General features: G+C 44.5%; 1 protein-coding gene across 3 annotated transcripts in view; it reads right to left on the bottom strand.

Annotated features, from left to right (window-relative positions):
- Nucleotides 1-24,932, bottom strand: part of CSGALNACT1 (chondroitin sulfate N-acetylgalactosaminyltransferase 1) — a 369,464-nt gene that overhangs the window by 89,436 nt on the left and 255,096 nt on the right. For all 3 annotated transcript variants that reach the window (XM_063455808.1, XM_063455810.1, XM_063455809.1), the window contains one exon: nucleotides 20,294-21,203. In XM_063455808.1, coding sequence (XP_063311878.1) covers nucleotides 20,294-21,002 — 709 coding nt within the window. In that variant the 5' untranslated portion in view covers nucleotides 21,003-21,203. The remainder of the gene's footprint in view (nucleotides 1-20,293; nucleotides 21,204-24,932) is intronic.

Raw genomic sequence — 24,932 nt, 5'->3', positions numbered from 1 at the left:
ACCTACACAGCCCCCTCTTACATACACAGCCCCCCCTTACATACACAGCCCCCCTTACATACACAGCCCCCCTTACATACACAGCCCCCCTTACATACACAGCCCCCCCTTACATACACAGCCCCCCTTACATACACAGCCCCCCTCTTACATACACAGTCCCCCTTACCTACACAGCCCCCCTCTTACATACACAGCCCCCCTCTTACATACACAGCCCCCCTTACATACACAGCCCCCCCTTACATACACAGCCCCCCTCTTACATACACAGCCCCCCTTAAACACACAGCCCCCCTTACATACACAGCCCCCCTCTTACATACACAGCCCCCCCTTACATACACAGCCCCCCCTAAACACACAGCCCCCTTACATACACAGCTCCCCCTTACATACACAGCCCCCTCTTACATACACAGCCCCCCCTTACATACACAGCCCCCCCTTACATACACAGCCCCCCTCTTACATACACAGCCCCCCCTTACATACACAGTCCCCCCTTACCTACACAGCCCCCCTCTTACATACACAGCCCCCCTTACATACACAGCCCCCCCTTACATACACAGCTCCCCTCTTTCATACACAGCCCCCCTTAAACACACAGCCCCCCTTTACATACACAGCCCCCTTACATACACAGCCCCCCTCTTACATACACAGCCCCCCTCTTACATACACAGCCCCCCCTTACATACACAGCTCCCCCTTAAACACACAGCCCCCCCTTACACACAGCCCCCCTTACACACAGCCCCCCTTACACACACAGCCCCCCTTACATACACAGCCCCCCTTACATACACAGCCCCCCTTACATACACAGCCCCCCTCACACACACAGCCCCCCTCACACACACAGCCCCCCTTACACACACAACCCCCCCTTAAACACACAGCCCCCCTTACACACACAGCCCCCCTCTTACACACACAGCCCCCCTTACACACAGCCCCCCTTACACATACAGCCCCCCCTTACACACACAGCCCCCCCTTACACACAGACCCTCCTTACACACACAGACCCCCCTTACACACACAGACCCTCTTACACACACACAGCCCCCCCTGACATACACAGACCCCCTTTACACACACATCCCCCCTTACATACTCAGCCCCCCTTACACACACAGCCCCCTCTTACACACACAGCCCCCTCTTACACACACAGCCCCCCTCTAACATACACAGCCTCCCTTACATACACAGCCCCCCCTTACATACACAGCCCCCCCTTACATACACAGCTCCCCCTTACATACACAGCCCCCCCTTACATACACAGCTCCCCCTTACATACACAGCCCCCCCTTACATACACAGCCTCCCTTACATACACAGCCCCCCCTTACATACACAGCCCCCCCTTACATACACAGCTCCCCCTTAAACACACAGCCCCCTTTACACACACAGTCCCCCCTTACCTACACAGCCCCCCCTTACATACACAGCCCCCCTTACACACACAACCCCCCCTTAAACACACAGCCCCCCCTTACACACACAGCCCCCCTCTTACACACACAGCCCCCCTTACACATACAGCCCCCCCTTAAGCACACAGCCCCCCCTTAAGCACACAGCCCCCCTTACACACACAGCCCCCCTCTTACACACACAGCCCCCCTTACACATACAGCCCCCCCTTACACACACAGCCCCCCCTTACACACAGACCCTCCTTACACACACAGACCCCCCTTACACACACAGACCCTCTTACACACACAGCCCCCCTGACATACACAGACCCCCTTTACACACACAGCCCCCCCCTTACATACTCAGCCCCCTTACACACACAGCCCCCCCTTACATACACAGCCCCCCCTTACACACACAGCTCCCCCTTACATACATAGCCCCTCTTACACACACACAGCCCCCCCTTACACATAGCCCCCAATACACTCACTGCCCCCATACACACACACAGCACCCCTCACACAAAAACACGCTGCGCCACTCACGCACAAACACACTGCTCCCAATACACACACTGCACCATTTACACACAAACACACTGCTCCCAATATACACATTGCTACCCCATACATACACTGCACCCCTCTCACACACGCACTACCCCTCCATACACATACTGCGACCCTCACACACTGCACCCCTCACACACATACACACTACAATCCCTATCCCGGCAGACATGGGTAAGACACAGTCCCCCCTTACATACACAGTCCCCCCTTACCTACACAGCCCCCCTCTTACATACACAGCCCCCCTCTTACATACACAGACCCCCCTTACATACACAGCCCCCCTTAAACACACAGCCCCCTTACATACACAGCCCCCCTCTTACATACACAGCCCCCCCCCTTACATACACAGCCCCCCTCTTACATACACAGCCCCCCTTACATACACAGCCCCCCTTACATACACAGCTCCCCCTTACATACACAGCTCCCCCTTAAACACACAGCCCCCCTTTACACACACAGCCCCCCCTTACATACACAGCCCCCCTTACATACACAGCCCCCCTCACACACACAGCCCCCCCTTACACACACAGCCCCCCCTTACACACACAGCCCCCCCTTACACACACAACCCCCCCTTACACACACAGCCCCCCTCTTACACACACAGCCCCCCTTACACATACAGCCCCCCCTTACACACACAGCCCCCCTACACACAGACCCCCCTTACACACACAGACCCCCCTTACACACACAGACCCCCCTTACACACACAGACCCTCTTACACACACACACAGCCCCCCCCCCTTACATACACAGCCCCCCCTTAAACACACAGCCCCCTTACATACACAGCCCCCCCTTACATACACAGCCCCCCTCTTACATACACAGCCCCCTTACATACACAGCCCCCCCTTACATACACAGCTCCCCCTTACATACACAGCTCCCCCTTAAACACACAGACCCCTCTTACACACACAGACCCTCTTACACACACACACAGCCCCCCCTTACATACACAGACCCCCTTTACATACTCAGCCCCCCTTACACACACAGCCCCCTCTTACACACACAGCCCCCTCTTACACACACAGCCCCCCTCTAACATACACAGCCTCCCTTACATACACAGCCCCCCTCTTACACACAGCCCCCTCTTACACACAGCCCCCCCTTACACACAGCCCCCCCTTACACACAGCCCCCCCTTACACACACAGCTCCCCCTTACATACATAGCCCCTCTTACACACACACAGCCCCCCCTTACACATAGCCCCCAATACACTCACTGCCCCATACACACACACAGCACCCCTCACACAAAAACACGCTGCGCCACTCACGCACAAACACACTGCTCCCAATACACACACTGCACCATTTACACACAAACACACTGCTCCCAATATACCCATTGCTACCCCATACATACACTGCACCCCTCTCACACACGCACTACCCCTCCATACACATACTGCGACCCTCACACACACTGCACCCCTCACACACATACACACTACAATCCCTATCCCGGCAGACATGGGTAAGTTATCAAACATTTTTTTAAACAGTTTGACTACTTACTCTGGGAGGGCGCCACAGCAACTCCTGGCACCAAAACCACTACAGAGAGCTGTAGTGGTTATTGTGCCTGAATTGTTTCTTAAAATAATCTGCCAGTGCCCCTCCCGAGATTAGCTTCTGGATCCGCCACTGGTGTCTACCAAGAATTAAGAAGAAAAATAAATACATTTTTCAAAATAAAATGGTTAAAACATGTTCTGCCATCACATTTTAAATCATTTTTCCATCATAAAGTTAAAATAGATAAAACCAGAGGTTATCTTAGTTAAAGTATAATTTAATTAGAATTATGTGGTTCCTTTCATTGCATACAACTCTATTTCCAAAAATGGAATCATGAGTCACACTTAATTTTTGGAAATAACATTTTAAATGAACTATTACTGTAATTACTTGGAAACTTTAAATATGGATGTTTGGGGAAACAGACACACGAGAGGTGTGACAAATCTGTGCGGTTGCAGACTAATCACTTAAGCATGGCGGTATTCTCAAGGCTTATTCACTCAATCGACAATTGACAGTGAATTCTTAATTTTAGACTAGAGCCAGTTTGGCTATTTTGACCGTAGATTTAAAATTGACTTTGAATTCTCACTTTAGTAACTGTCTTATACAGTGTGTTAGCAGGTTTGCTAGCACATGTATAGATTTTTCACACTTGTCTACAGCAGGGCCGCCATCAGGGGGTGACAACCATAACGGTTGTCACGGGCCCGGCGGCCCTGGGGGGCCCGGCCGCCCGGGCCCCACGTGTAGCGCATGCTGATGGGGCCCATCGGGTGGCCCACTCACTTAGGGCCACCCCATGGGCCCTGTATCTTCAGGGGCCCGGTCAGCGCTGCGGCCGTGCAATAGCGCGACCGGGCCCCTTAAAAAAAAAATCCCAACCGCAAAGTACTGCTGGGAGGAAGTGGCCGTCACTTCCTCCCAGCTCCCTCCCCTCCCCTCCCCTCAGCACCGCGCGGCAGGCAAGAAGGACAGGCCTGCAGCCCGCAGGAGCCACGCCGACTCCCATCAGCCACAGCCTTCCACCTGCAAAAAAGGTAAGAAAAATTAGCTGTATTTGTGTATGTATGTCTGTGTGTATGTCAGAATGTCTGTATGTATGTTAGAATGTCTGTGTGTATGTTAGAATGTCTGTGTGTATGTTAGAATGTCTGTGTGTATGTTAGAATGTCTGTATGTATGTTAGAATGTCTGTATGTATGTTAGAATGTCTGTGTGTATGTTAGAATGTCTGTGTGTATGTTAGAATGTCTGTGTGTATGTTAGAATGTCTGTATGTATGTTAGAATGTCTGTGTGTATGTTAGAATGTCTGTGTGTATGTTAGAATGTCTGTATGTATGTTAGAATGTCTGTATGTATGTTAGAATGTCTGTGTGTATGTTAGAATGTCTGTATGTATGTTAGAATGTATGTATGTATGTTAGAATGTCTGTGTTTATGTTAGAATGTCTGTATGTATGTTAGAATGTCTGTATGTATGTTAGAATGTCTGTGTGTATGTTAGAATGTCTGTACGTATGTCAGTATGTCTGTGTGTATGTTAGAATGTCTGTATGTATGTTAGAATGTCTGTGTGTATGTTAGAATGTCTGTATGTATGTTAGAATGTCTGTATGTATGTTAGAATGTCTGTGTTTATGTTAGAATGTCTGTGTTTATGTTAGAATGTCTGTATGTATGTTAGAATGTCTGTATGTATGTTAGAATGTCTGTGTGTATGTTAGAATGTCTGTACGTATGTCAGTATGTCTGTGTGTATGTTAGAATGTCTGTATGTATGTTAGAATGTCTGTGTGTATGTTAGGATGTCTGTATGTATGTTAGAATGTCTGTGCGTATGTTAGAATGTCTGTATGTATGTTAGAATGTCTGTATGTATGTTAGAATGTCTGTATGTATGTTAGAATGTCTGTGTGTATGTTAGAATGTCTGTACGTATGTCAGTATGTCTGTGTGTATGTTAGTATGTCTGTGTGTATGTTAGTATGTCTGTGTGTATGTCAGAATGTCTGTGTGTATGTTAGAATGTCTGTGTGTATGTTAGAATGTCTGTGTGTATGTTAGAATGTCTGTGTGTATGTTAGAATGTCTGTGTGTATGTTAGAATGTCTGTATGTATGTTAGAATGTCTGTATGTATGTTAGAATGTCTGTGTGTATGTTAGAATGTCTGTATGTATGTTAGAATGTCTGTACGTATGTCAGAATGTCTGTACGTATGCCAGAATGTCTGTATGTATGTCAGTAAGTCTGTGTGTATGTCAGAATGTCTGTGTGTATGTCAGTATGTCTGTACGTATGTCAGTATGTCTGTACGTATGTCAGTATGTATGTAAGAATGTCTGTATGTATGTAAGAATGTCTGTATGTCAGTATGTCTGTACGTATGTCAGTATGTCTGTGTGTATGTCAGAATGTCTGTACGTATGTCTGTGTGTATGTTAGTATGTCTGTATGTATGTCAGAATGTCTGTGTGTATGTCAGAATGTCTGTGACTGTCTGTGTGTGTATGTCAGTATGTCAGTATGTCTATATGTATGTATGCCAGTATGAATTAATGTATGTCTGTGTGTATGTATGTGATGTCGGTGTATGTGTGTGTAAGTCCTCATGCATGTGTGTCTGTATGTATGTATGTTAGTATGTGTCTATCTGTCACTATGTATGCCTGTGTGTCTGTATATGTGTGTATGTCTCAGTATGTGTGTCTGTTAGTATGTATTTTTGTGTGTGTGTGTGTGTCTGTGTCCTTTTGTATCAGTGTGTGTTTTTGTGTCTGTGTGTATTCCTGTGGGCGGGATTTGGAGGCGGACCCTGTGGGCGGGATTGGAGGCGGGCCCCAGGGGGCCCAGACCCTGAGCTGAGTTAGGGGCCCCAAAATTTCTGGTGGCGGCCCTGGTCTACAGCATATAGCTTCGGCACCCCAGTTGTTGTGGACTACATCCCCCATAATGCTCATACACCCATAATGCTGGCAAAGCATCATGGGAGGTGTAGTCCAAAACCTCGGGAGTGCCGAAGGTTGCCTATTCCTGGCATAGACTCTGTGTTGAAGAACTGACTCACAAGGGAGAACAGAGGAATCCTCCAATAAGCAATATTTTTGCTCTCTAACCTGGCCAATCACAGCGCATGCACTTTGGTTGCTATGGTAATTCCCTCATCAAAGCTTTAAGCGCTGCCTATCGAGTATAGGAATGAAGTCACTATGTTCAAACGCCTGCATACTGGCACTGAAACCTGATTTGAGAAGCATCCCTAGACTGGGCAAATCAAAGAAAACAGTGGGTGGAGCATGAGCGGATTAGAGGTGGGTGTTACAGAAGCTTAATTTTATGAGGATATGGTGGTGCTGAATCTGAGGTGAGGTGACTCACAACAGGTTCACTTTAAAGAAGTCGTAAAGCTTCAGTTTTTGATCAGAATATACACTGCCTGGCCAAAAAAAAAAAAAGTCGCCAGCAAATAAAAAGGTCACACACTCTAATATTTAGTTGGACCGCCTTTAACTTTGATTACAGCACGCAATCGCTGTGGCATTGTTTCAATAAGCTTCTGAAATGTCACAAGATTTATTTCCGTCCAGTGTTGCATTCATTTTTCACCAAGATCTTGTATTGATGATGGGAGAGTCTGACCACTGTACAAAGCCTTTTTTTTTTAGCACAAACTAAAGATTTTCAATGAGGTTAAGGTCTGGACTCTGTGGTGGCCAATCCATGTGTGAAAATTATGTCTCCTGCTCCCTGAACCAGTCTTTCACAATTTGAGCCCCATGAATCCTGGCATTGTCATCTTGGAATATGCTCGTGCCATCAGGGAAGGATAATCCATTGATGGAATAACCTGATCATTCAGTATATTCAGGTAGTCAGATGACCTCATTCTTTGGGCTCATAATGTTGCTGAACCTAGATCTGACCAACTGCAGCAACCCCAGATCATAGCACTGCCCCCGCAGGCTTGTACAGTAGGCACTAGGCATGATGGGTGCTTCACTTCATCTGCCTCTCTTCTTACCCTGATGCGACCATCACTGGTGGTTCCATACTATCCTTCCAGTTTTTAATAATGTGTTGGACAGTTCTTAACCCAATTTCAGTAGTTTCTGCAATCTCCTTAGATGTTTTCTCTGCTTGATGCTTGCCAATGATTTGAACCTTCTCAAACAGACTAACATTTTCCACGACCCCAGGATGTGCCTTTCAACATGGTTGTTTAAGAAATGAGAAGCTACTCATTGCATCAGTTGGGGCTAAATAACTTGTTGCCAGCTGAAAGATAATCGCCCATGCAATAACTATCCAATAGGAGGCTCTTACCTATTTGCTTAGTTAAATCCAGGTGGCGACTTTTTTTTTTGGAAAGGCAGTGTACATTGGAGTTCAAAACCAAATGTGAAAAATTTCCTATTTTTATTGTCCCAGAAAGTCAACAGTTCAATTATCCTAATCTGTGGATTTCCTGGTCGCTAATCAGCATTTTAATTCCAGCAGTGCAATGATTGGTGGTGCTGTGTGCCAGTCCAAACACAACTTCAAGTTAAACTTTGATTATTATTTTTTTTATTATTATAAGAACTGGTGTCTCTCTGCAGTCACTGTGAAATGCAGGGTTTCTTCTGTTTCAGTAAAATGTTTGACAAAAATGTGAAATTTCACATATTATGTGTATATTGCCATGACTGACATTTAGTGATGTCCCAAACTGTTTGCCGGCGAACAGCTTGTTTGCGGCGAACGCGGCGGGCGAACATATGCGATGGTCGGTCCGCCCCTATTCGTCATGGAGGTGGGAGGGTCTGGGAGGGAGGGTGCTGCTGATTGGCTGCTGACTGTGAGGTACAGGGTCAAAGTTTACTCAATGATGTTGAATAGGGGGTGGACGACCATCGCATATGTTCGCCCGCCGCATTCGCCACGAACAAGCTATGTTCGCCGGCGAACAGTTCGGGACATCACTACTGACATTTAATTAGTAAAAACCCAGCCCACAGACACCTGCAATACCAAGGTTAATCAATACTGCACTAGAGGTATTCATCGTCTGTTTTATTAATACTGCAAAAGGTCATTTTGGTTGGATGTAACAAAGCAGGCATTAAAAAAAAATTTGCTAGGAGAAAAGAAGTGCAAATCTGCAGGAAAGTCCTAACAGTGGAACTAGCTGCAGGAACGTTCAATGGTGACGGTTTCCATGGTGACTGTTGCACTTTTAAAACTCTTACTCTTTAGACCAGGGGTAGTCAACCTGGTACCTACCACCCACTAGGATTTCAGGTGGGCGGTTGTGGGCTCTGTGGAAAAATGCCTGGTGGGCCTCAATGGCTGTGCGCCAAGGCTGGCAGGGAAGATCCTTTCATCTCCCCTGCCGGCCCATGCAGAGCCAGCCTTGCTGTAAGCCCTCTCGGGCTGGTGAGGAGATCGAAGATCTCCCTCACCGTCCTGCTGGCACTTTGTTCCAGCAGAGGGAGGGAAGGGCCTGGGAGGCTCGGTGTTCCTCTCACGAGAAGGCTGGTCGGGGTGTTGCCGCGAATTACCATGGCAACACTCTGATACAATGCTGTGCACGCAGGAGGACAGGAGAGTCAGCCTGCAGCCGGAGGATCAGTGCAGACTAAAGTGAACATGCCACCAAAGAAACCACCGGAGCTTGCAGCATTATGCCCCCCTCCCCGGTAAAAAGTAAGAAGAAGGGAGAAGGAGACATTAAAATGGCTTTTCACTTCTCACCCACCTACACACAGCATAGACTATATGCCCCCTCACACACAAACACACACTACACCCCTCATACACACACACTGCCTTCTCACACATAGACTGCTGTCCACATACACACACACACTGCAACCCTCACACACACACACTGCCCCCCCACATACACACACATACACACTGGACCCTTCACACACATACAGCACCTCTCACAGACACACACAGCACTACTCACACACACGGCAACCTCACAGACATACACACACTGCACCCTTCACCCACTTCACACACACACATACAGAGCACACTTCACAGACACAGAAATAAAATAGAATAGAAAATAGAGAAATACAGAAAAAGATACATTTAAGTACAATTTTTTTTTTTTTTTTTTAAAAACCCTCCTTTCTAAAAAAAAAACCCAAAAAACTGTTGCGCTATAAAATTAGTTACTGTGGCACTGGTGGGCGGTGAGAAAATCTTCCCATCAACAAAGATACAAAAATGGTCACCAGGACTGGAGATGCAGGAAATATGAAGGTCACTACCCGAGAGTGTAGCATAGACAGTAGTGGGGGGTTGTTTTGTTTTTTCTTATCGTGTATTTGATTTTGATTGTACAGGTTAGTGTTAAAATAAATAAAAATAGATAGATTGCAGCAGCATTAGTCCAGAAATGCAGATGTAAAATAACAGATAAAATTTGTATCTTGTAATACCTTTTTTATTCCACTAACAGAATTTTTTAATGACAAGCTTTCGGGAGAACCTCCCTTTCTCAAGTCTGAAGCATTTCTGAGCAAATTCGACACATAAAATTCAAAGTTGAGTTGTGATACAGGGGTTAAAGCAACATGAGTGCAGATAAGGCACAAGTTTGCCAGAAAAATAGACACCAGTCTCACAGAGGGTCCTACATATATTGTGTGAAGATCACAAAGTGAGGGGGGAGAGAGAAAAACAAGCAAACCGTGCAGAAAAGGGTGCTGGAAGGGGAACGTAAAAAAAGTAATGACTTAGATTAAGAATGTATGAATTCAAGAGTCTTCCGGACAGCCACTAGAGGCGCATCGGCAATGATTGAGGCATATTATGCCTCAATCACGCAGTGTCTATAGGAAAGCATTGAAAAATGCTTTCCTATGGACACTTTGAATGCGCGCGTGGCGGGGAGGAGAGGTAAGGGAGCCCGGCGGGGGAAAAGGGTGAGTAGCTGAAGGTGTTTTTATCCCCTTCAGCGCCGCGGGAGGGGGGCCCTGAGGGTGGGAGCACCCTCAGGGTACTAAAGTGTCAGGAAAACCAAGCGTCCCTTTAAGTACAAATGACCTGACCATATATAGTCTGTAAAATAAATTGGTTTGCACTTCATAATTAAATTTGTTTAAAAACTACTTTCAGAGCATTAACGCACCTTCTATTTTTAGGATTTGCTGTACCTGCATGACACTGACTTCCAAATAGAAAAGGTCGTGGAGATATTGATGCCCTTTTTTCATCCAGGTTTCTCTCCTGGTAATTCCATTACATGATTAGATCTTAGAAAGAAAGCTTGTTCCAGTCTGCAACTATAAAATGAAACCTGACACTTCATTTAGCCTTTCTCTCGTACTGGAATTCACTCTGCTGAATGACTGACACTGACGGTAAACTCCTGGCTGATTTAGAAGTGCCTAATGGGGTATGTATAAATTAGAATGTACAACTCTCCAGTTTTTGCTAAAAATTTAATTTACACAATTAATTAGTCAATTAATTGAAGCTAAATACTCACACGCAGGGCCGGACTGGGAAAGAAATTGGGCCTGGGCATTTTTTTTACCACAGCGGCCCACTGAGAAGGGAGCAGGCTATAGGGGGTGTGTTTTATCATCACCAATGGGCAGTGCGTCCCCTCTTAAAGTAAGCAAGTTGGTTCATTGCTCTTCCAGGGCAGACCATGCGCAGAGCTATAGCATGAGAAAAAGGCTCTGTATTTGTTCTGCGCAGTGCAAGCATTTTTATTAACATGCTTGAATTGTGTTTGCTTGTAATTTGTCTCTGGTGTCTCCAAAAGTGGGATACCAGGAGACAAAAGGGCCAGGAAAGAGTATTGTGCATGTGTTTGGAGCCTGCTTGTGGGATTGCATGTGTGTAGAGTAAGCAGATTGTGGTGTGATTTTGTGTAAATAGGTCGGTTTCAGTTGCGTTGTGTTTGTGGGTTAATGTGTGGCTAGGAGCTGTACAGAGTTAGAGAGTGTGTATAGGGAGCATAGTGTGTATAGAAGTTGTAGAGTGTGTGTATTTGGGGAATGCAGTATGTGTTTGCTTACAAGGAATCTAGTGTGTGCATAGGGGAATGTGTGTGTGTGAGGGGAATGTGTGGGTTGCAGTGTTCATGTGGGGGCTGTATGTGAGGGGTGCTGAGTGTGAATATGCTTGGAGGTATTGTGTATGTGTGTGTGGGGGAGATAGATTAATGTAAATATATATTTTTTTATTTTGATTAAAAAAGCGTTGTATCCCCCCTCCCTTCTTACCTTATGCCTGGGATGGAGGACCGTACCACAATCCCTGGTGGTCCTAGTGGTGAGTGAGCTTTAGCCTGTGGGGCTAGAGTTCACTCTCGCAAGATCGGAGCATTGCCATGGTAACCGCGGCAAAGCTCCAATCTCGCAAGAGGAACCTGGCGGAGCTGCAGGCTAGAGCTCCCCCGGGTCCTCTGCTGTCTCCCTCCCCAGCCGGCGGCCGCTTTTCACTCCCTGTGGGCCGGTGAGAGAGATCCTTGATCTCCCCACAGGCCCATGAAGGCACACAGCAGGGCCAGTGCTCGGAGAGTGACGGCTCTGCATGGGCTGGCAGGGGAAATCTCTTGATCTCTCCTGTCGGCCTTGGCCCATGGCCATCGCGGCCCACCGGGCATTTGCGATATTTCCGGTATGCTCGATGGCCAATCCGGGCCTGCTCACATATGTCACTTTCTTGAGTACTTAACTAACTAACCCTGTAGGACAGATGATTCACAAATTCCGGTATGCTCGAGAGGAACCTGGCGGAGCTGCAGGCTAGAGCTCCCCCGGGTCCTCTGCTGTCTCCCTCCCCAGCCGGCGGCCGCTTTTCACTCCCTGTGGGCCGGTGAGAGAGATCCTTGATCTCCCCACAGGCCCATGAAGGCACACAGCAGGGCCAGTGCTCGGAGAGTGACGGCTCTGCATGGGCTGGCAGGGGAAATCTCTTGATCTCTCCTGTCGGCCTTGGCCCATGGCCATCGCGGCCCACCGGGCATTTGCGATATTTCCGGTATGCTCGATGGCCAATCCGGGCCTGCTCACATATGTCACTTTCTTGAGTACTTAACTAACTAACCCTGTAGGACAGATGATTCACAAATTTACATATAAGTGACAGTCACAGAAATGATAAAATGTAGCCATGATGGGCAGCAATGTATGTACATCTACATAACCACTACAGCTCACTGTCATGAGTGCCATGGTGCCTGCCCACCGTAAGGAAACCGTTTTTGAATGGTTTGCCTTCTAACCCGGAGACTGCCAGGTGCTTCTACCCACCTCCACTCAAAATATATGACTGGGTGCAGATCAAAGACCCAATAGGGTCAAAACGTAGCCGAGTCCACTGTGGTGGAATTAAAATCCTCCTATTTGCTTCCTGGTGTTGCGGTTTCAATCATTTTAATGGAAGGTGTTCATATTAAATGCAGGAAGTGGCCCCCAGCAGACTCCAGGTAAAACATTCAAATACAGTTTTAATACTTACAATAGGGGCACCAGGTCACTACTTGAAACTGTACTGGTTATTATGCTTGGAGTGTTGATTTAAAATGTGCTCTTTTGATCCCCTCCTCAACCCTTTTGAGTAGTAATTTATTGTGTTTTGATATTTAAAACTTGTTACCCTGTACTGTTATATTTGACCAATTATTTAGATTGTGTCACCATACGTTTTGCATGTTGTTGAAGGCAAGTCCTTGTGTTCAATAAAGCATTTTTGATTATTCTTGGCCTCCTGAACAGGAGTGTTGTTATTCGGGGGCATGGTGACAACAGAGCTCTTGCCCAGGGCTCTAGGCAGAGTGCCAGATTGGGGCCCCCACCTAGAGTCCTGGTCTCTGTTAATCTGTTTGGTACTAACTCTTTTTTTCAGGAAGTGTATAGGAAGGCTTTGTGAGTCACAACCAGGGGAGGTGTGGCTAGGGCTGCACAAACAAAGTGATTTAACTCCAAAATATAAGATAATTGAGCAGTGATACTGCAGGGGCATTATCTATACACCATAACTGCTTTAAGCTAAAGCTGTCTTGGTGCTTAGATTCTTTCTTAAACAAGGCACTCTGCAGCCAAATACAAAATAAATTTAAAAAATACTATTTAGTTGATATAATCCAAATAATAATCAACATGCATTTAACAGTGCATTTTTTCATTGGGGGTCTATCTAAAAACAGCTTGCAATACCTGTCATTCTTTTATCTGCAGACTTTGCAAGCCCTCCCCCTCTAACCTCACCCATACTTGCTGTTGTTGTCCAATCAAAGACTTTCCAATACAGCCCAATGAGAAATCTTTGCAAGGCAGGTGTTCTGCGCAATTACTGCCTCTTGAGTTTAGCTCCACTGAGCTAAACACACTAGGAAGTGACAGGGCATGCTGTCTGCTTGAAAGCCAAGGGTGTAATCATTTTAAATAATAAAAGTGTAAATCTTTTTAAATCTACACTTTCTGTAATATGAAAAAAGACACACTATTCACACATAAAGCATTTCAGCAAGTTAAAGTGCTTTAGGGGTCTGAAGTGTCCCTAACTGTGAATGACACAACTGAAATGTCGGGCAACAATATCGCAGACCACTATTGGATTTGGCACCACTTTTGCAGTGCTTTTTGGCAATTAAATCTTACCAGAAGTAATCATTTGGACAGCTAGCTATTTTGGCTGAAAATTATTAAGCAAAATTTACCAATTTATTTAATCATAGCTACTAAGTAACACATGTTAAGACTTCATGTTGTGATCACATATTCTCAAATACCGTACAACAAATGTAGACCACACCGATCTGTGGAAATGCTCTGAGCACTTATCCATTGGATTAAATCGTGAGTTTTTCCTGAATAGTTCACTTGTTCCAAAAGCTGCAGAGTTATTCTGCAGGGATCCTGTCATAATTCACCTATACACTTGCAGAAGAAGGATAGCTTCAGATTGCACATCTGGCAGGCATCCCAATTCTTAATAGGTCATACATCAAAAGCCTACTGATGAGCCTCAAATGAAAATAGCCTAACAAGAAATCAACATCATTACTTTAATTCAAGCGGCTGCCAAGACTCAAATGTTAAAGTTATGACTTTAATTTGCTAAGTGCAATGCCTCAACCCAGCCCCCACTCCCATCTCGCTGCTGGTGTAACCTCCTATCACCTTAAACAGCTACAGAATAGCGAATAATAAAGCCAGCAAATGACAATACCAGGCAGGCAAGGGAGATGAGGTCTTTCCGTTTATTTTAATACAATTAGAGTTTGTAACTCGTGCCCGAATGAATTCTTTCTAAATCAATATCACATGAAAAGAACAGGGTGAGTGAGTCGGAAAGGCAGGAAACGAGTTTTTCTGACAAACATTATCACTCGTTCCATTAGCGAACACAGCAGCAAAGCAACAAATGAAACAGGAATCGACAACAGAGTCAAATTGTTTCCAACTACATGAATGTAATCGGTAAACCGTATCTCTCGACATTTCAATAGGACATAGAGGGACAAATTAATTTTAGCGGTGTGAGTGGGGTGTGCGGCTAAGGGCAGGGAAGATCTGATCATTTTTAGGTGATTGATAATTTGTGTTACTAAAATTAAATTTAGATTCAGAACAATGTCTTATTTGCACAGACTGATCTCTAAGCACATTTATTATCGAATAAAGACATGTGACAGTGAGTATTATTGCTGTGGAGCTCTGTTATACATTCAGACACACATTCAGACACACCAACAATACGGAGCTCCTAGAAAAGAGAGACGTTAGGATAGAAATAATGGGCAGAAAATAGGGACAAAATAGGGACTGGTAGGTATAGCTAAACCAAGACAAACAAAATGTTATGTCATACAATCTTGGTAACTCTTATAGTTTATTTTATTCTTGTGCTTTTTCTTTTTTTCTTTTTAATTAAGCATAAAAGAAAGAAACATAGAAACATAGAATGTGACGGCAGATAAGAACCATTCGGCCCATCTAGTCTGCCCAGTTTTCTAAATACTTTCATTAGTCCCTGGCCTTATCTTATAGTTAGGATAGCCTTATGCCAATCCCACGCATGCTTAAACTCCTTTACTGTGTTAGCCTCTACCACTTCAGCTGGAAGGCTATTCCATGCATCCACTACCCTCTCAGTAAAGTAATACTTCCTGATATTATTTTGAAACCTTTGCCCCTCTAATTTAAGACTATGTCCTCTTGTTGTGGTAGTTTTTCTTCTTTTAAACATAGTCTCCTCATTTACTGTGTTGATTCCCTTTATGTATTTAAATGTTTCTATCATATCCCCCTGTCTCGTCTTTCAGGGAATCAACGTAATATAAAAAAAGTAATTTTGAACCCCCATCTACAGCCATTCAAAGCCCCATCCACCCTCCTACCCTATCACAGCCCCTCTAACCCCCCTACTCTGTCACAGCCCCTCTAGCCACACTACTCTGTCACAGCCCCTTTAGCTCCCCCTACCTTATCACAGCCCCCTATTCTGCCAAAGCCCCTCTAGACCCCATACCAGGGTAGGAAGCTTCTCTATCCTCCCTACCCATATACAGCCCATCTAGCCTCTCCACCGTCACCGTCACAGCCGCTCCACCCTCCACCCTGTCACAACCGCTCCACTCTGTCACAGCCCCTTCACCTTGTCACAGATCCCCCTACCCTATCACAGCCCCTACTTTCCCCACGTCACCGACCCGCCACACACTCTGTCATCCCTCACACACAAACACACACCTGGTCACCCCCACCCCGCAAACACACCCTGTCACAGCTCCCACACACGCAACCTTTCACAGCCCCCTCCACACACCCTGTCACCCCCACACATACCCTATGACCCCCACCCTTACCATATCATCCTCACACACTGTCACCCCCAACCGCACACATTATCATCCTCTACACATACACTATCGCCTTCCCAAACACTTTCAGCCCCCACACACTGTCTGCCCCTCACCTGCCCTTGCTCTACCACAATCACCCTATCACATTAACCTCCCCAATACAGTCCCACTCATCCTCTATTAGTTTGTCCCACTCACTTCCTTCACCCTGCCACACTCACCCCACCACATAAACCCCTCCAATCCTGTCCTCCAACTGTGCCACACTCACCCCAAACCCTGTCACACTCTCCTCCCCAACCCTGCCACACTCACCCTTCCACAATAATACCTCTAATCCTGCCACATTAACCCCCTCAATCTTGTCACACTCCCCTCCCCTCATTCAGTCACACTGCCTCCTCCAAACATGGTACATTCACCCCCAGCTCTGTGATACCTCCCCTCCCCAACTATGCCACGCTCACCCTGTCACATTAACCTCCTCAAATCCTGTCACACTTAATTACCTTTGCCCTGTCACACTCCCTCCTCCAACCATGTTGCAATCACCCCACTATCATTCTCACCCTCCCTCATTCTGTCACACTCACCCCCCAACCCTCTCATTTACCCCACTGACCTTGCCACAGATACTCCTTTACGCACCTTGTCACAGTAACAAACTAAAGAAGTTCATCAAATACACACACACATGCACAAAGATCATAAGGAGCCCCCATAAACACAACATACCACAAGCAGCTACCCCACACACATACGGTACGGATTAAAGCTCATAAAGACATACATTCACACATAAGTATGCTCTCTGTCAGACACACACTATCAGGCACATACACAGATAGACAATGCCAGACACACTCAGAAATACACACACTGGCACTTATGTATACACAACTGCCAGGCTATGTAATCATACCTCACAGTCGTGTATAAATGATTAGCATAACTGCTAATTAAATTTGTTTATTACAAATTCATTTTGTTTGCAAATGATGCCATAACTACAGTTGGAGAGCTCACAACACAGCGGCACAGGGAGCTGTGACACTGCAAGCCTCTGAACAAGGAATACAGAGACTAGCTCTCTGTATCCAGTGCTGCTAGCCTGTCCTTCAATACAACTACAGCATCTTGTACACACAATGCTACCCTTAATTTTTTATTTATTTTTTAGTGTTAGTGGGGGCCTCATGTTTGAGTTTCGCCTAAGACCTCACAAAGTCTAGAGCCGCTACTGCATATACACAACCTGAGTGGACCTCTTCACGACAATTAGAACCCAATGTGTGTACTGTTGTGTATTTCTCAACACTGATCACTGTATTTGTGCATAATTTGTGCATAGTTACTTTACACTTGTCACAATCCATAAAGTATTCGGGAAGATGTATTTTTCTCATGTACCTGCATTTATTTACTTCAATAAAGTATTTTAACCCCTTAAGGACACATGACATGTGTGACATGTCATGATTCCCTTTTATTCCAGAAGTTTGGTCCTTAAGGGGTTAAACATTTAAAAAAAAAAAAATTTCAATATTGGACGTAAGCCTGAGGAAGGTACAGGGTATCACATAGGTGCGACTAGTGAACAGGACAAAAACCCTTAAATCATTTTTTTTTGTTTTTTGTTTTTTTAGAGCATATAATAATTGTTTTGGTTTTTGCACTTTAGATCCCTGGTATTCTGCTTCTGGGGACACCTGGGACGTGTCCCTGGGCAGCACAATACTAATGCATATCCTGAAGGCTGGGGGCTGGACAGGCAGACTTTCAATGGGTTTACCCACCTCTTTTCTGGGCAGGTCTGCCCATACTGGTTATCCCCTAAGATTGTTGGGAGATATGAAAACCATAGGTAGAAGCAAAGACAGACAGACAGAGAAAGAAAATAATAATATAAAGAGTCGCTGGCCACTCATCAAGTTTATAAATAAGAATATAAAACAAACAGAAAGAACCGGTGTAATTGACTATACAATATATTAACAGAAACTGGAGCTTTAGTTTTGTCTAAACTGGCCTTTTAACAAATATTTTACAACTTGATTGCCACTTGTCAATCATTGTTTTAGTGAAAACTTTCCCTTAAAACCCAATATAAACCTAACCAATGAATGCACCCCCAAGCCTGCCTGTCTATGTCGAACATATAACATTTTTATAATGTCTAATCTGATACACAAGGTTTAATTTAATCCCGTCATGACACACAACATGTCAATACAAAAACAAACAATAACATTTACTTAGCCCTTGACACGAATGAGTTAAAGCTCTCCAATGAAGAGTCACTTGGTCTCAATACAAAGACTCAATAACATATCCAGAGAGCAGAACAAGGTGGTGGGTGGAGGGGGGGGGGGGGGGAACGTTCTAGAGAAATTGACAATTTTTTTTTACAGCAAATGTCAGCTTAGATTAATACCAAACAGGGCTGATTGTAAGAGACAAATTTGGATTTCCATACCACACAAGACACAGGAGAGGGAATGGCAGTAGAACCAATCACATGCATTTGAGAGAAATGTGCTGATTTACACCGCCTGCCAAAATTTATTGAGCGAAGAAGCTCTTATCTCACTCCTTGCTTCCACTTGCTGTCTCTTTTCCACTGGAAAACTCATTCATTTTTACTAAAACAAGATGCTCTGCACATCAGAAAAACAAATGTGACTACTATTTCTCAAAAAAAAAATAAATAATACTTTATTGAAAATATAAAAATATATTTGCTATTTCAGCAGCTGCAAAATTTAAATATCTTTATGGCTGGCTGGATAATTAATAAATGTAAGACACTTATCACAACAAAAAACAAAACATACACACAACAGCAGCAATAACAACATACACACAAATTCAAACATTACCAGATCGTCTTTAATGGTCTTATTAAGGAGTTTTTTTGTTTTGTTTTTTTAAAAACTAACATTTTATTTTACTACTTCCACAATTTCTTAGCGATCTCTGTGAGTTGTTCAAATGTTTCCCATGCACTAGATTTGGCTGGAGAAAGGGTGGGGGGTAAGGAGATTGTTCTAAGAATTGGTGTGAAAATTTAAAAATGGAAGAGTCACCAATGGAATGTGTTTACTGGCATAAATATCGCTCCTAAGGAAACAGTCCTTCTTTCAGACATTAATTCTCAGTTCTCATTTTCTATACGGCCTCCAAATTTACTAGAATCTTAATGAGAGTATAAACACCTCCCAAAAATGAAACTCACAGTAATGTCTTTATAATATTATTTAGAAATTAATCAACAATTTTGGTCATTCTGAATGACTTTCCAATTTCATAGAAGGCTTTTTTGCTATAGTGACTCATAGTATCTGCCACATTCTACAACCTGACAAGTCTTCTCCACACTCTGCTCGCTTCCTATGCAGAGTGACTAAAGAGAAAGGTATTTTTTAGACCGGCACAAAACTTATCATGTGGTATTGGAACTAAAGCGGTGACTGGTCAATATTGGCAATGCTTGTCAGTAATTATTGGTTTTGCTTTGTTTTATTTTTTTTAACTCTGTACCTGCAAATTGCAATGTGATCTTAGATCGGCCTGTTCCAGAAGCATAAAGGATGTGATTTCCCACCCCCAATATCTAGTATAGCTCCAACTCAAACACTGAATCCAAAGTGCCAAACACCCCAGAATGCGAAAGGTGGCATAATGTTAGCGATTCTTATATTAACCTGGTTGCTTAAAGTGTTTTTTACACCAGATCCACCACAGGAGCAGAGAATACACACTGCAACTCAATTTCTAAATTAAGAATGGCATAGTATGCTAAATATTTGCTCCCATATTGTCCTGACAGATGTACAATACATAGATAATCTCTGTATTTCTATGAACTTGCACGGGTAGAGTTACCAAAAATGTCTTACCTTCAATAAAGTCAGATGATCCATACACTCGCCTGGGTGTGTTGTTTTCACCATCAGGACTGTTGAGAGTTTCTAGTGCAACATCAATAGCCTCGGCAAGCTCATCCCTCTTGTCCTTCCGAACTGGCTTCTCCTCTGGGTGACGAGTTAGCCCAGTTTCTAGTTGGTACACTTTCTGCAGAGTAAAACTCTCAAATGGTATTGCTGCGTACTCAGTAGGAACCTTCACGCCGTTGTGTACTTCGGCCTTGTTGACCTGTGTGTGTAGAAAGTCTATCAAGTCAGTCTGTGTCTTTTCTGGGCTTCCGTGGTCTAAACTTACTCCCAAAGAATCACTGTAGTGACCCTGAACATTTTTCAGCTGCTCACTGCGTTCCTGAAGTTCGTCCTTCAGTTGGGCAATTTGTTTTTTTAAGCTAGTAATGTAGTTGCGATGTTCTTCTTCCCGTTCTTGCAAGATAGCATGGTATCCTTCTTTTCCTGTAGGGCCATTAACCCTTGGCAACACCAGGTGTTCGTCCTCTGGTCTAGGCGAGCAGGCAAGCATATATAAAACAGAGACAAGACAGCAAAGGCACACAAGAAGGATCCCCACCCGAGAAATCCAGCTCAGTAGTCCTCGCCGTACCATCCTTGTACTCAACAGACAAATCCCAACCTCATCATGATGGTACTTAATCAAGTCCGAAGAAGAAGACGCATTGTCCATACAACCAAATAATACCTGTGTGATAGCATGAAATGTGTTTTACAACATGCATGCAAAAACAGAATCAGAAGATATAAAAGCACAGTTCCTCTTCGTAAACTGAAATTCAAAGTAACGGCAGAGAAATGAAAGGCATCTTCTGAAATGTAGTGCTAGTGTCATCGTTGCCTCAGTTTCCAGCGTCCATGCGTAAATTGTGATCTATAAAAAGAAAGCAAATTAAGTGTTGGGTTTTTTTGGTTTTTTTTTTTAATTAAACTCGATTCACATTGTAAGAAATGGAAACCATTAGTAAGGTTGGGGTTTAATCACTGAACAACACATCATAATGAATTGAACCAGACTGCAACACATATGTCCTAATAGTAAAAAGAAAAAAAAAAAAAAAAATCTTCACTTTCGTAATTTTTCAACTCAACTATTTAATTCTGTATTTTCGGATTATGGTTGGCAATTCGCCACAACCACTTAAAATTTTGAAATGTTACAGTAGAACTAAAGCAGGAAGGGTGTGCAAAATCCTACTTTATCGAACATAAAAGAAAAAAAGGGGGGGGGGGGAGAATATCAAAATCTTTTGTCATCTTAAAGCTTGTCTTCATAATTTGGATTCATCTGCTTTAAGAATCTGGACACGGTATCCAGATTGGCATAATATTCAAATGGAAAATTACCTCCGTGTAATAGAATATTGTAATCAAATACATACATAAACTATTTTTGCCAGCACAGATGGGAAAATAATACACAAGTCAGGAAGAATGGATGATGCAGATGTTCTAATTGTCTCCCATAATTCTAATTAGCTAGATACCTTATCTAAATGCAGTATAGGTCAATACCCTATAACAGGTAGAGCTGGCTTACATATCCACTTGACTCCTGCCGGAGGCCAGTATTATTTAAGTACATTTTTAAATCTATGTATCTATTAAGGCAAACTAGGCACGGTAGAAGCACATTAAATGCGCCGGGGTCTGTTGATAGATGTTATCCTTCCCAAATAGGTTTATTGTTGAGATAGACGCTTGCCGTCCTCTAGCAACGAAATAAAGACAATATCCATTACCACAACTGTCAGGTAGTGTTCTCTGTCATTATCCTGACTATTGTCTTCATGCCAATGATGGTCATGATTTGGTAGCAACTCAGAGCTGCCTCATTACCCATCCTGCCTTGCTTTGCACTTGTACGTCAGGGGGATATTGTAGGATTTTGCATGAAGAATCAGGGAGACACGCACATAATGTTGCTCTGCATCCAGTAGGCGGCATGCATGTTTATTGGGCAGTGTTAGGATTCGCACCACCGCATGGATGATGTAGATTTAACTTCAAAGAGGACATCTTGGTTACAAAAACCTCATTAACAATAGATTGCATTGTATCATCTGCCCGACAATGCCTACATTAACATTGCGTATGAGATTTACTATATATGCACGTGGCATCTGCTATAATAAATATTTTTTTAAATCCAGCTGGGATATGTATGCAGCTTGTGTAAGTGGAAAATATTTTTTAGCATAAGGCATTATTGTCCCTTCAAATACTTATTTCCCTTCATCTTCAGCCAATATGTGTCAAAGGATGATGAAGTTAAAGGGTTGCTCCAAGCACCATGACCACCTCAGTTATTTGAAGTGGTTATGGTGCCTGGTGTCTGTATGGGCAGAGTTTCAGTTGTAAACGCTGTACACACGGAGTTAAAGTACTTTGATGTTTAACGAACACCACCGGTGGTATTTTTAGCCAACTCGGAACAAAAGTCGCGGGTTGGCTAATGTTAACTCTATGCATAGCGGGTGATTGTTGTCAGTATTCATACCATGCTGGCGACAGATGACCATCGGTAATACTGCCCCCAGGGCTGTGGCACCTATGTCCTCCCTTCAGTCAGTCATCAGGGACGTTCCTCCCCCTTCCTTGAAAGGGAGTGACACCACTGGAGGAGAATCGGGCAGCAGGGAGAACTTGGCTTATTCACTATTTTTGGTTGGAGTTACCCTTTAAACCAATGTTATCAATTTCAAATTCAGGAACCAGTAATAGACTAGACATGCATAGGATTCTGCATATTCTGTTAAATAATGTAAAAAAGAGCTATCCAAATACTGTCATTATTACTGGAACGGCAACCATAACATGACATTTAAATTATTATAATCTTTCTGTTCTGATGATGCCTCCGAGGCCCATAATTTAGCACACTATTTAAACATCTCACAGCTGATGTAATTTAAAGAGTTTCAGAAAATGATTGCTTGCTCATTTTGCCAACTTTTAATGCAGCTTTTTATGAAAGGAAAAGTGCACGTTATGCACATATTCTGCATCATATTACCCTTAAGGAACACCTGGCACACCCCTCGTGCATCATAAAATCCTGTGTTTTAAGTTTTTTTTTTGGTTTTTTTTTATGTTTACATTGTTGTACTGTTTGTATGAAGCATATTGTGATCTCTTCAGCTCCTGAATAAAATCTCATACGATCCTTTTGCAAAAACATGTTGTGATTTTAAAGAATTTAGCGACAGCTGGAGAGGACTCCGTTAGTCATATAGGTTTCCATAATTCTGACACCTCCAGTGTGCTTCTATACACTTTTGGGGGGATTACAACTCTTACAATTTTTTTCTCATAGGTACACTCACAGCACCCAAACAACCTTAGCTTAAAGGAACACTTTAGTCACCCAAACCACTTCATCTCCATTCTCAGTGAGGTGGTTTGGGTGCAGTGGTCATGTGCTTTTATTCCTGCAATATAAAACATTGCAGCTTCTTTCAGAAACTTTAATGTTTGCATTGCAGTGTAAGTCCTCCTTTCTGCTGCACTGACAGGACCGGACTGGCCCACCGGCATACTGGGAAATTTCCCGGTGGACCGCAGCACCTGGGGCCGGGCACACAGCCCTAATCATCAGGCACATGTCATTTAAATCATTTTCCCCTAGGACTGTGCAAGCCTGTGTAAGTCTGAGGGGAGTGATGAGGGAGGAGTTGGGGGCTGCTGCAGCTGCAATTACTCTGCCGGTGGCCTGAGAGAGACCTGCCGCATACCCCGCCCATGCACTTAAGCCCCACCTCCTGAACACAAGCCCCTCCCCCAGACAGAAGCTGCTGACCTCGCTGGAATGAAGAGGCCAGACATTGACACTTTCACCTACCAGTGCCAGGTAAGCTTTGTGTATGTGCTAGTGAGTGAGCTTGTTTGTGTGTGTGTGTTTTAGCTTTTAAATGGCAGATAATTGACCACTGAATGGACTTGAACTCTAAACCAAAACTACTTAATAAAGCTAAAGTTGGGGGCGGAGCTTGAACTCAAACTTGAACAGACGCCATATTCATGAGCTCTCCTTGAGTAACCGTTAATCCGCCTGATAACGACTAAAATACTGTCGATCCGACTCTAAAACCCAAAGAACCTGAACCAGCGAGTGGTGCTGAACTGGCCGATGCCTTTTTTCCAGCCGCAAAAGCAACAAAAGCAGCGCCGCCGAGTTGAGGCCTACCGCCCGCTGACACCCACGGACCTCAAAGCACTCCTGTGGAGAAACTTCACAGGACACCCAGGAGCTGAGTTGCCGACACACGAACCGGCTATGGGCCGTAGGTCGCAGAAACCGGCTGCGGGGTCAGATACCAGAGATATCGGGACCAACCTCCAGCGGCCGGCACAAAACAAATCCCCTATATCATCGGAGGAACTCCAGAGCGAGGCCGAAACCAAGCCGCACAGGCAGGAGGCGGAGGCAGCACCGGCCTCTAGGATAACAACGTCCCTAACCGGGGGCGCCTCAGACGACTCCGCTCCGACCACAAAGAGAGAAAGTGGGAGCGGTTGAAGACGGAGTAACAGAGGCACACACCAAGATCAACGTGGTGCAGGACACGGTCCTCCACCTACAACAAAACCAAAGAATCCTGAT

Source organism: Pelobates fuscus, chromosome 5 (assembly GCF_036172605.1).
Source record: "Pelobates fuscus isolate aPelFus1 chromosome 5, aPelFus1.pri, whole genome shotgun sequence".
Lineage (NCBI taxonomy): Eukaryota > Metazoa > Chordata > Amphibia > Anura > Pelobatidae > Pelobates > Pelobates fuscus.
The sequence above is the reverse complement of the archived record's forward strand: the minus strand, read 5'-3'. Positions and strand labels throughout refer to the sequence as shown.